Below are 11,116 nucleotides of genomic sequence, written 5' to 3' on the forward strand. Positions count from 1 at the left end.
CTCACTGCGATCTAACTGTGATCTAAATTAACTTTTGTGTAACCATTGATTATTTCATAAGGAGAATATCGTGTAAAATGTAAAAGTTCGAAAAGACAACAAAATATACAGAGTGCTACAATACATGATTCGTTTTTATCTATGAAACTTGTTGAGCGCTCTGTCAAAATTTTAGGTCGCAGCGCAACCTAATTGACCGTAAGGTTGGTTCACACGTGCGTATATATTCAAGTCCGTATGACGTCCGTATGGAAGTGTTAGCCTCTATTAGGCTCCACAGGTTGCTGGAAAAATGATAGAAATTGGCATGTTACGCATCTATATTTGTCCAATTCCTACTATTTCTACAGCAACCTGTGGAACCTGGTAGAGGCTAACAACTCCATATGGACTCCATACGCACGCGTGAACCCCCTGTAGGTATTATCTAAAAAAATTAAAAAAAAAAATTACGGGTCTTAGTGGCAAATGTGCAGATTTCGATACACTGGCAACACCAAATCCGTAGGTCTTTTGGGCACCCTTTCTGACAGATTAACCGTGAGGCTCGGTGGGCGTCACTTCACCGTCATGGGTGCATGGCGAGTATCGAACTCGGGATCACTGAATACAATGATTCAAACGCTCTAACCGTTGCGCCACACAAACACCCCTTTTATATACTAGTACGTCCTGAAAAGTCGAGTTCAATTATGTCCATCCCCTACGATACCAAGCTCAGGTGCTCTAAGCTAGGGAACACTCAGTCTACAACATTGATGCGATATTTTCAACATCATATTAACATAGAATTATGAAATTTCACAATCGTACGCTACACACACTGACAAATGAATAGCAATAGAACCGAGACGATTTGTTTTTTAAGCATTTCTTTATTCCAGCTTGGGTGTCTATCCAGACAGTGTATTAACCTGTGGTGACCATTATCTTCTATTCAATGTAGTCTAAAACCCTTGAAATTTCTCTTTAAAGTTCTTAGTGTTGAATGCAAATACGCGACACTATAGACACCTTAGTTTTAGTTGTAACAAATTTTACTCTGTTCACCTTTGATTATAAAGCCAGCTTGTAGATTTTAAGCATCGAAGAGCTGGATATGGAAGCTCAGAATGCTCAACTGTACGATTGTACACGCCAAAATATTGATCTTATAATTTATGACAGATCGCCAGTGCGAGCAAACGGTTACTAACTTCGCTCTCACTGTTGCGTGATCATCTTAACGAACTCGTTGTAGTCGAGTTTGCCGTCTCCGTTTCTGTCGGCGACGTTCAGTAACTTCTCGCAGGACTCAGCGGACATGTTGATGCCGTGCACCTTCGACAGAGCCTCCTGCATTTCCTCCTTGCTCAAGACACCGTCACCGTTCTAGAAATGATCCAATACTTAATCTTTAATATTCATTATTACCTCCATAAAAATGTAGGTATTGTTAATAGGAATATAAGAAGCCAGAGGATCTGTTCTCCAGGGTTAGGGTTGGGACGTCTTTAAAGAATACGAAACATATGACTGAAATGGCGATGATATTCTTGTACAGTCTTACAAGAGATGAATATGAGACAAGCCAAGCCTGGCAAAGAATGGACTGGATACTTAGTCCTGTGCTTTAGGAGCATGATTTTTTTTGCTGGATTTTTCTTATTTTCGACCTCACTCATTAGTAGTTTTGGGGTATCCAGAGGATGTCAGTGTGGCCTCAAATCTCAAAGGTCTGTTACAGCGTAAGCAAAACAAACAAACAAACAAACAAAAACCATTACCTTGTCAAACTCTGTAAACATCTTCTTCATCTCCGCGGCCATTGCCTGGGGGTCCGCCATGGCCGTCTTGACCTGCTGCAGCACTTGGATGACGATGTTGAACTCATTCAGCTCCAGCTGACCATTTCCGTTCTGGTCACAGTCCTTGATGATTTGCTACAAGGAGAAATTCGTAAATGGGTGGACACGGAAGGTATACACTGTATAAATTATATAATATGCAGCAAAAAAGTCGCTTTAACGATGTAGAGTTGGAGAATAGTGGTGTATGTGCGCGTGTGTGTGTGTATGTGCATAAGAAAGAGACAGAGAGAGAGACAGGGAGACAGAGAGACATAGAGAGAGAGGGAGGTAAAAGAGACAGAGAAAGAGAGAGAACGAGGGAGGGAGAGAGAGAGAGAGAGAGAGAGAGAGGTCTCCTGGCGGATTTCCTTAACACTGCAGCAGAATGGCGAAGACTTGTGCTGGAGACAACCATAGTCCCCGACCCTCCTGATGAGGATGGGACTAGGTGAGGTGAGGTGAGGCAGCAGAAATGTTTTGTATATTCTGTGCTGGGCAGTCGGGGTCTTAATCTTGATTGTTTTGGTGACAGATAACTTTTGATAGAAGGAAAAAGCAGTGTTGGTTGCACTTTGGTAACTTGTGACACGTCGGTATTTGTGTCGATGGAATGACGAATCAGAGCAAGGTATGACCAGATGAATCATTTCTGGTCGCTTCAAACAAAATGACTTCAAACTACCCGTAGTAGGGTGCTTCAGTACACCATCATCCATAATATAGAAAGAACCACGTGACCATGAAGTATTTGATTGTCCACCATGTTTGATGGTTAAAGCTGAACGTCATCACGTATTGGCTTCATGATTTTCAATATAGATTTTGATTGGTGACTTTTGCCCTCTAGCTACAATTAAGCTGTGACGTCACATATATTCATATTCTTACCTCCACAAGATGTTCACACGGAGGAAGGCCGAACTCCTGCACCACCGCCTTCAGCTCTGTCGCAGAGATGGAGCCATCTTTGTTGACGTCATGCTTGTCAAAAATAGCCTGGATGTCCGCCATTTTGATTCTGTTCAAGAACACATTGAATCTTTGATGACAATGCTTGTCTGCATTTTCTAAAAATAATCACAATTAGTATATACCTAGCGGTAGTAACATACAATGACAGACCTAGTAAGAATAAGTTTTCTTTGAGAGAAAACTGTGTACGTATGATTTTTAAAGCCCTATTATGTAACATTGGGACAAAACCTAAAGTGGATTTTCCTGTTTTGACTCACCAGTACTCGTATTGTTGTTAACAACAAAGGGATTCATTTTAAGATGGTTTTAGAAAACCAGCGAACCTTATGCAGCTCTTTTATGTATAACGTTAGTTCACAAACACATTGGAATACGAAATAATGATGCAAGTTCTGTATGCTAAATAGTGGCTGTACATGTCATTTACGCGAAGAGTCTTTTTGTTCTTGTGAATTCAATTATCTTTAATGTATGGCCCAAAATGTTGCATAACGGGGCTTTAATTTGCCGTTCTTTTGTCCGAAAGAGACTGAACTTTACACGCCTTGATTACACAGCTGACCTCAGACCTTTCCCACCCTTAACACATTGGAAAATCGGTGAACCACAAGATTGTGATTACTTCAGCTACATTAATTTTTTCTACACGACTGCAAGACAGGATGGCACATGGAAGTCTCTTTTAAGGTGGCCTTCTGAATGACCTCACCAGATAATTGTGTTTTCCACGTCACTGTGTTTCTGCCTGATCAGTATGATACCATTATCTGATTCTACTCACACATGTCTATCAAGGAGACGCCCACTGGTGTTTTCAAGTCGACATGGAACACGCCCCCTAAAACCCCGGGTTCTTCTCTGCCATTTAAATTCTATCTATCGCTATTTGATACGAGTGTTGTGTTTTTTTTGTTTGTATATGGATGTTTTCGTCATAAAATATTGATAGTCACGTCAAGTCAACTTAACGTCACGTATGGTGCTACTATGGATTAAAGAATCAATGAAATTTGTCATATCAACCCGTCCACAGATTCCACACACATAGTAAATGGCAGAACAAACTTCTCTGTCAATGCCAGCAGCTATTTCTACTTATACAAGTATCTCTATAATCTATAACTTCTATGGAAGGACACAGTAAGACACCGTACCGTGTTGATTACCACACAAATCTCTAATGGAGTTTCACTACAATTGCAACAATAGTATTTACCGGACACAAAATCACAAGTCGTGTGATTTTTCTTCGTAGTAGATTTTCTAGTGAACCCTTGTCAGAGCCGACCGTCGACAACCATTTAAAAAAAATACATAATTTTGCAAAGATTGCGTCAAGTTTTGTCATTGTGTGACTAAGGAAGTTGTCTACATATTAACCTCCTCGATATGACCAATGTGAACAGGAACAGACCCTACATAAATTTTACGAGCAAGGAGTTCTTTAAGCCTGTGATGACGCTAGTACGCCTTTATCTGTGGGTACACATGACCGCTGTATTAAAAAATAACAGGGTCTTTAACGTTAGAGATATCAAATCGACGCAATTTCAAACTACCATCTATCGATATTCAGTTTTTAGATTCAACGGGTATGATTTACTAGCAGGATAGATGTCAACTAGCGTCAATATAACCAACTGAAGCTATAAAATCCTTTATATTATGGCCTGGACATGACATTTTAGGGTAATCTCGATATGTTTCTCACCGTATGAAATAATTTAGCAAAATGGCATGATCATAACGGCAAAGATAGAAACAAAGGCCTTACCTCGGGTTCAATAATGATCGTTTGGGTAGACAGAGATACCAACTGAAGACAGATGTCCCTGACTTGTCTCGATAAAGGGTAGGAGTCGAGTGACAAATTCGTCTTAGGCTCCACGTAGGCAAGTTATCTGGGTGTGGTGGACTTACATGTAATAGAGTGGAACAAACCTCCAGAAAGGTGTTGAAGGTTACACGTGGTGTCTATCGTAGACAATTATAATTGCAAGAAAAAGGTCAGTCAATGCAGTGCGCATGTGACAACAGACTTTAGTAGAATCTTAAGGCGATATCTCACTGCACTTGGGGCACCTGTGCGGCACTGCGGAGTTCGAAAGATACTCAACGAATTTCAGAGATAAAGAACGGATTTTCTTACGTTTTGTGTTTTTTTGGTTGTTTTCTAAATCATACTTCTACGTAATATCTAGATTATACAAATCAGAGACAATAACACAACAGTACCGCAGTGAACGAACCCCGCAGTGTCGCACCGGTGCCGCAAGTGGAGTGAGATACCACTTTTAGAATGTAAAGATGAGCCTTTTTATACCCTAATCAGTGCTCACCATATGTAACAAGACATAAAGGCCACTTCAAAGTGTGGCCCGAAGGTCACTGCAAGGTTACGTGTTTCACGAAAATGTTGTAACAACATCTCTTCTGTCAGACATTCACATGTGATATTATGTGTAAATGTGTCCAAGGTATTTAATTCCTTGATATGTTACCAATCGATTTTTTTATAGACAGGAGTGTTACATGGAATAACAAAGAGTGCCCTAAAGACCTCGAACAGGAGAAGAAAGAAAAAACAGTCTGGTGGCTTTCTATATCTACAGACAGTGACTCGTATAAACTGTCGTATGTTTTAAACATGTCTCAAATACAAAGGTGACTTTAATTCCGTATAAAGTAGCCCATGTGTGGATGCCTTAACTACTGTCCCGTTTGAGATAGTATATTGTCCACTCAAAAGTGTGTTGTACATTTCATCATACGAAGGGTCAAGGCCATTGAAAGTACACAAATATATAGAATTGTAGCTTATGGGCGACTCCTAGTGGTTGATGTTATAATTGCACAAATAGGATATCGTTAATTTTGTCCACCATTTCCAAGTGATTGCCGTTGCCTGTTGTAGGCTTTTGAGATGAATGAGGTGTGAATTTGTGCTAGGAAAACGTTATGATAATTACTGAAATAAAATGCACATGACTTGTGTGGTTGCATCAGGACTGATATATTGCATTATGCTAACATGACAATAGCTAATGATATTTTAAGAAATAATCACCCAAAATGAATTATTACATCATTTATGGACAATCATTAACAGAAACTAACGTTGATGCAGAAATACAGAATGTTCCATACCGTTATATTCCATACATATTGAATAAAGAATCGCAAAGTGAACGATTTAAAAAAATGACATCATTGAAAATTGAACTCCATTGTATATCATGGAAGTGTTGACCTTTTAGTACGTTTTTAGGTTTTTTTCCGTACGTTGCATGGTTCCTTACGCACACATGTTTTCGTATTCCAATTGTTCAATGAGACATCAGGTATAATTTCTTAAAATGTTGAATGCATATATGCGAAAAAAACACCATATTTTTAGCTGTATCAAATTTTACTCAGGTCTTAGCGATTAAACCGGCTTGTAGATTTTAAGCGTCGTGGAGCTGAATGCGGAAGCTAAGAATGCTCACCTGAACGATTATACAATCATGTCGAAGCATTGATTCTAATTCATTCCGGATCGCCAATGTAAGCAAACCCTTGCTAGCTTCACTCTCACTTATTCACGAGCACGTTAACGAACTCGTTGTAGTCGAGTTTGCCGTCTCCGTTTTTGTCGGCGACGCTCAGCAACTTCTCGCAGGACTCGGCAGACATGCCGATGGCCTCCTGCATACCCTCCTGTAACTCCGCCTTGGTCAGGAAACCGTCACCATTCTGAAATCATCCAATGTGTGTGTTATTTTTACAAAGAAAAGTAAATAAAGTACACAGTGGTGTCGCACTCAAGCAAACTGGCTTATATCAACGGCACCACTGGATAAAACATTATACATGACATATAACAGAAAACAAGTAAACGGGAACGTCTGATGTACAGGAAAAGTGTTAGACAATTAAATTACAACGAGAGAAAAATAGCTGACATTGGTCATAATAGTGAAAATACTAGAAAAAGATACCTGTGGACACGCAATATAAATTAGTTATGAAAACGTTTGGTTTCAGATAGGTATTGCTGAGATTTGACAATCTGGGCGTTGGTTTTAGACGATAATAAGGGGGACCATTTAGAAATTGCGAGCTAGACCAATCCAGAAATACTCCCACTGAAAAAACATGGCCTTTTGGCAACCCAGTCCAAAATTGAATTTAACAAAAAGTCCCTCACTCATGAATGGACTCTTCCAGATAACACCAGGGTCGCTGATTGGCTGCGGAATCCTCCTCAGGATATTGATTCAGGCTAGGTCACTGGCTGCTTCTTTAATTAAGTTATAGACCTGCAGGATTCCTTCCCGGTGCGAGTGCTTCAAATATTACCGTCTAGTCTTACTGGAGACTGGAGACCAGATCCACAGACAAGCAAAATTCTGATTGACCAGGTATATGCTCTTGGGCCACATGTGGCCACAGTTTTTTCACAACTGGCGAAAATCAATGCGCGCTCGGAAGTCATCCATAAAATTACGCCAGTGTGACCTAATGTACAAAACTGATGCGGTACACGTAAAGAAGGTTTTTCGTTTAATTATGCCAGACAAAAACACTAACGTTATATTAGAATATTCAATACCTTGTCAAATTCTTTACACACATCCCGCATATTTGCGGCACTTTTCTCAGGATCCTCCAGGGCGACCGCGGCCTCCTGCAGTACCTTGATGACGGTTTTGAACTCATCCAGCTCCAGCTTCCCATTGCCGTTCTTGTCACACTCCTTGATGAATTCCTACCAGAAGATAGAATACAGAAATTCGTAAATGGAAGGACACGGAATGTGTACATATGCAGCAAAAGAGATAGATATAGATAGATATAGATATAGATAGATAGATAGATAGATAGATAGATAGATAGATAGATAAATTTTGATAGATAGATTATCGTCGACGATTTTGTGTCTCCTGGCGGATATCCTCAATACTGCAGAAGAAAGTTTTTTGCCCTGTTTGACTCTGGATCGTTTTAGTGGTTCATAGTTTAGATATTTCTGTGCATGGGACTTAGATATTTCTGTGCATGAAATGATAAATCAGAGTCAGAAAAAATCATTTCTGGTCGCTTCAAACAAAAACGGTCCCTAGCGGTGGTCCATTACACTATCACGCATGGTACAGAAAGGACCGAGTGGCTCTGACGTACCTTATTGTCCACCATATTGGATGGTTAAAGTTGGAAGTCCTCATGTACATTTGAATGTTTGAATGCAATCACATTCATCAATTTATGACATTACGGGTACCCGAATTGCCTCTTTTAACGTTATTTTGAATACAGTTTTTGATTGGTTGCATGGCCTTAGCCCTCCATCTTGAACCAACCAGCATGCATGGCAGCTTTGACGTCATTTCCCATAAAACTGATATTCTTACCCCCACAAGATGTTCAGACCCACTCAGGTCGAATTCCTTCAACACCGCCTTCAGCTCTGACGCAGAGATAAAGCCATCTTTGTTGACGTCATGCTTGTCAAAAATAGCCTTGATGTCCGCCATTTTGATTCTATACGAAAACACATGATTTATTTATGACGATGATTGTGCTGCATTTTCTAAAAATAACCACAAATAGTACTTAGCGTTAGTAACATACAGTGACAATCGTAAGATTTTAGTTGGAATAGACTTCCTGGGGAGGGGGGGGGTTGTGTATGACTTTCTAAAGCCATATTATGTAACATTAGGACAATAGATGAATTAGATTTTCTTATTTTTACTCACCAGTGTATAGTGTGTAGTTACCAACAAGATGATCTATTTTGAGATGGCTACAGAAAATCAGCGAATCTAGCACAGCTCACAAATACCATAGATATCAAATAATGATGCAAATTTACCAGATCGTGGTTGCACATGCCATTCACGCGATATTTTTTTTTGTTCTTGTGAATTCGATTATCAGAAAAACTTTATTGCACGACAATTGTACATGATACATATATAATGTTGTTGTCCAAGAAAAGAGACACTGAACTTTATACACAAGTACCTGAGTGACCTTTCCTTGTAACACCTATGAACCTTAGGCCACGTTGATTTCATTATATGGATGACATCCTCTTGGAACTCCAAAACTGATGCGGTTGTGCGAATAAAAAAAGTTTGGCCAAAGATTAAAAGTTGCCTTCATTATGAAATCTACGTTGTAAGGAAGGTTGAAAAATGACTGAATGACTGTATGTAATACCAAACAATAGATGTTTCATTTCAGTACTTTCACATCTTAAATTACAATGAAATCAACATGGCCTTAATACATTGGAAAATCGGTGAACCACAAACATGAACAGCGATTACTTCAGCTACATTTTCTACACGACTGCAAAACAGGATGACATATGAACCTGTCTTTTCAGTTGACCTACTGTGCTTCTGAATGACCCCACTAGACAATTGTGTGCTCTCGGCGTCACTGTGCCTCTGTCTGATCATAATGACACCATTGTTTGCTTCTACACACACATGTCCCTTAGGGCGCAGTCACATAGTTGGTGCGATCATCCTACGGTGGCTAACTTGCGGCATTTTTTAGTACATGCATGTGTCCTACCATATTCAGCTGTCTTTCTGTACAAAACGCTCTCAAAGATCCTTGTGGTTGGTTGGCTCTGTTACTGCCTGCTTAAAAATCCTATTATCAAAATCGTACGGTGATCAAACGACCTACATGTGACCGCGCCCTTAGTAGGTCGTTCGATCGTCGTACGATTTTGCAACTATGCGACCGCGCCTTAACTGAGACATCCACTGGTGTTTTTCAAGCCACAAGGGAACGCCCCCTGAATGTCAAGTCTTACCTGCCGTTTGAAATTAAGTCTCATATATCGTGATATGATACGAGTGCTATGATTTTATCTATGAATGTTTTTATAATGAAATATTGATAGTCCAACTTAGCGCGTTAAACACACAACAGATCATGGAATTTCATGGATCAAGTTTTAAACCAATCCGCACACATAGAAAATGGCAAGAAAAGTCTGTCAATACCAGTAGCTATCACTACTAGTATTAGGTTTCTAAAAGTATTTTGTATCACATATAGATTCTATGGAAGTAAAATGACAAGGAACTCGTGTTGTTTACCACACAAACCTGAATATAGTTTAACCACTGACAATAGTTTTGCTGAACACAGACGCAAACGTCATGATTTCTTTCGTCGTAGGTGAGGCTATAGTTATGTCAAGTATTTGCGACAACCCCTGCCCGTCTAAAAAAACAACAGAAATTTGCAAGGATTTCTTTGTTTTCCCCATTTATCCAAACGTGTGACCAAAGTGAACAGACCCTACATAAAGTTAACGAGCTCTTCAAGACAGTGAGTACACCTTTATCCGCGAGACAACCTTTATCCGTTGTATTTAAAACAACAACTTGAAGATATCAAGTCGACCTTTGGTTTCTAACTACAATATTTTCACATACTGCAATTTGAAACTGCAGCCTGTTGACTTCATGTCTCTAGATATCCTGTTTTAGATACAGCGAATATGACTCTGAATGCTGTATTCAATATGATTTGATCTGGTTGTAACAATTTATGGTAGTCTCGATTTATGTTTTTCTCACTTTTTAAAGAAATTATTAAGAAAAAGGGCAAGGACATTAAGCAAGATGACAAAGGTAGAAACAGTTACATACCTGGTTCAATAGTAACGTTTGGGAAAACAGAGATGCCAAGACCGATGTCCCCTGACTTGTTTCGATATAGGATAGGAGCCAAGTGTCAAGTTTGCCTTAGCTGCCACGTAGGCAAGTTATCTGGGTGTGGTCGACTTACAGGTAATAGAGTGGAACAAACATTCACAAAGGTGTAGAAGGTTATGCGTGGTATATACTACAGACAATTGTAACTGCGAAAAGGGTAAGAAAATGCAGTCTGTATGTGACAACAGACCTAGTAGAATCTTAGAATGTAAAGATGAGTCTTTTTCTCTAAGCAATGGTCATCAAGTGACAAGACGTAAAGGTCACTTCAAAGTGTGCTGCAGTACGAAGGGAAGCCTCTAGAGGGCCCTATAATCTACACATTTCCAGCTTTCATCACACCTCACCAACACATCAAGTATGAAACAAATCCACCCAGCCGTTCTTGAGTTATCTTGTTGACACACAGACACACACAGAGACAAACTCACAAACGCTAGTGAAAATATAACCTTCATGGCATTTCATGGAGGTAATCATAGCTCATGAACGACTCCTAGCAGTTGATGTTCTAACTGCACAACTAAGATACGGTTAATTTTGTCTACCATTTCACTGTGATGGCCGTTGTTTGTGCTAAAT

The 11,116-nt window shown here is 39.6% G+C and overlaps 2 protein-coding genes across 2 annotated transcripts; both read right to left on the bottom strand.

Annotated features, from left to right (window-relative positions):
* Window positions 1-855: 855 nt before the first annotated feature.
* On the bottom strand, window positions 856-4,733 carry LOC118427508 (squidulin-like). The gene is made up of 4 exons (XM_035837345.1): window positions 4,579-4,733; window positions 2,718-2,847; window positions 1,767-1,922; window positions 856-1,371 (listed from the first exon to the last, which is right to left on the bottom strand). The coding sequence occupies exons 2-4, from the start codon at window positions 2,838-2,840 to the stop codon at window positions 1,204-1,206; spliced, it is 447 nt and encodes a 148-aa protein (XP_035693238.1). The 5' UTR covers window positions 2,841-2,847; window positions 4,579-4,733; the 3' UTR covers window positions 856-1,203.
* A 1,583-nt stretch (window positions 4,734-6,316) lies between these two features.
* Window positions 6,317-10,556, bottom strand: LOC118427509 (squidulin-like). The gene is made up of 4 exons (XM_035837346.1): window positions 10,469-10,556; window positions 8,198-8,327; window positions 7,399-7,554; window positions 6,317-6,539 (listed from the first exon to the last, which is right to left on the bottom strand). The coding sequence occupies exons 2-4, from the start codon at window positions 8,318-8,320 to the stop codon at window positions 6,378-6,380; spliced, it is 441 nt and encodes a 146-aa protein (XP_035693239.1). The 5' UTR covers window positions 8,321-8,327; window positions 10,469-10,556; the 3' UTR covers window positions 6,317-6,377.
* Between the last annotated feature and the right edge of the window lie 560 nt (window positions 10,557-11,116).

Source organism: Branchiostoma floridae, chromosome 12, assembly GCF_000003815.2.
Source record: "Branchiostoma floridae strain S238N-H82 chromosome 12, Bfl_VNyyK, whole genome shotgun sequence".
Taxonomy (NCBI): Eukaryota; Metazoa; Chordata; class Leptocardii; order Amphioxiformes; family Branchiostomatidae; genus Branchiostoma; species Branchiostoma floridae.

Excerpts from the sequence above, each read along its gene's own strand:
- LOC118427508 (XM_035837345.1), bottom strand. The coding sequence starts at position 2,840 with ATGGCGGACATCCAGGCTATTTTTGACAAGCATGACGTCAACAAAGAT. Across the intron at positions 1,923-2,717 it reads CGTGTGAACATCTTGTGGAG|CAAATCATCAAGGACTGTGA; the intron begins GTAAGAATATGA and ends TTCTCCTTGTAG. Across the intron at positions 1,372-1,766 it reads TGTTTACAGAGTTTGACAAG|AACGGTGACGGTGTCTTGAG; the intron begins GTAATGGTTTTT and ends GATCATTTCTAG.
- LOC118427509 (XM_035837346.1), bottom strand. The coding sequence starts at position 8,320 with ATGGCGGACATCAAGGCTATTTTTGACAAGCATGACGTCAACAAAGAT. Across the intron at positions 7,555-8,197 it reads GGTCTGAACATCTTGTGGGG|GAATTCATCAAGGAGTGTGA; the intron begins GTAAGAATATCA and ends ATCTTCTGGTAG. Across the intron at positions 6,540-7,398 it reads TGTGTAAAGAATTTGACAAG|AATGGTGACGGTTTCCTGAC; the intron begins GTATTGAATATT and ends GGATGATTTCAG.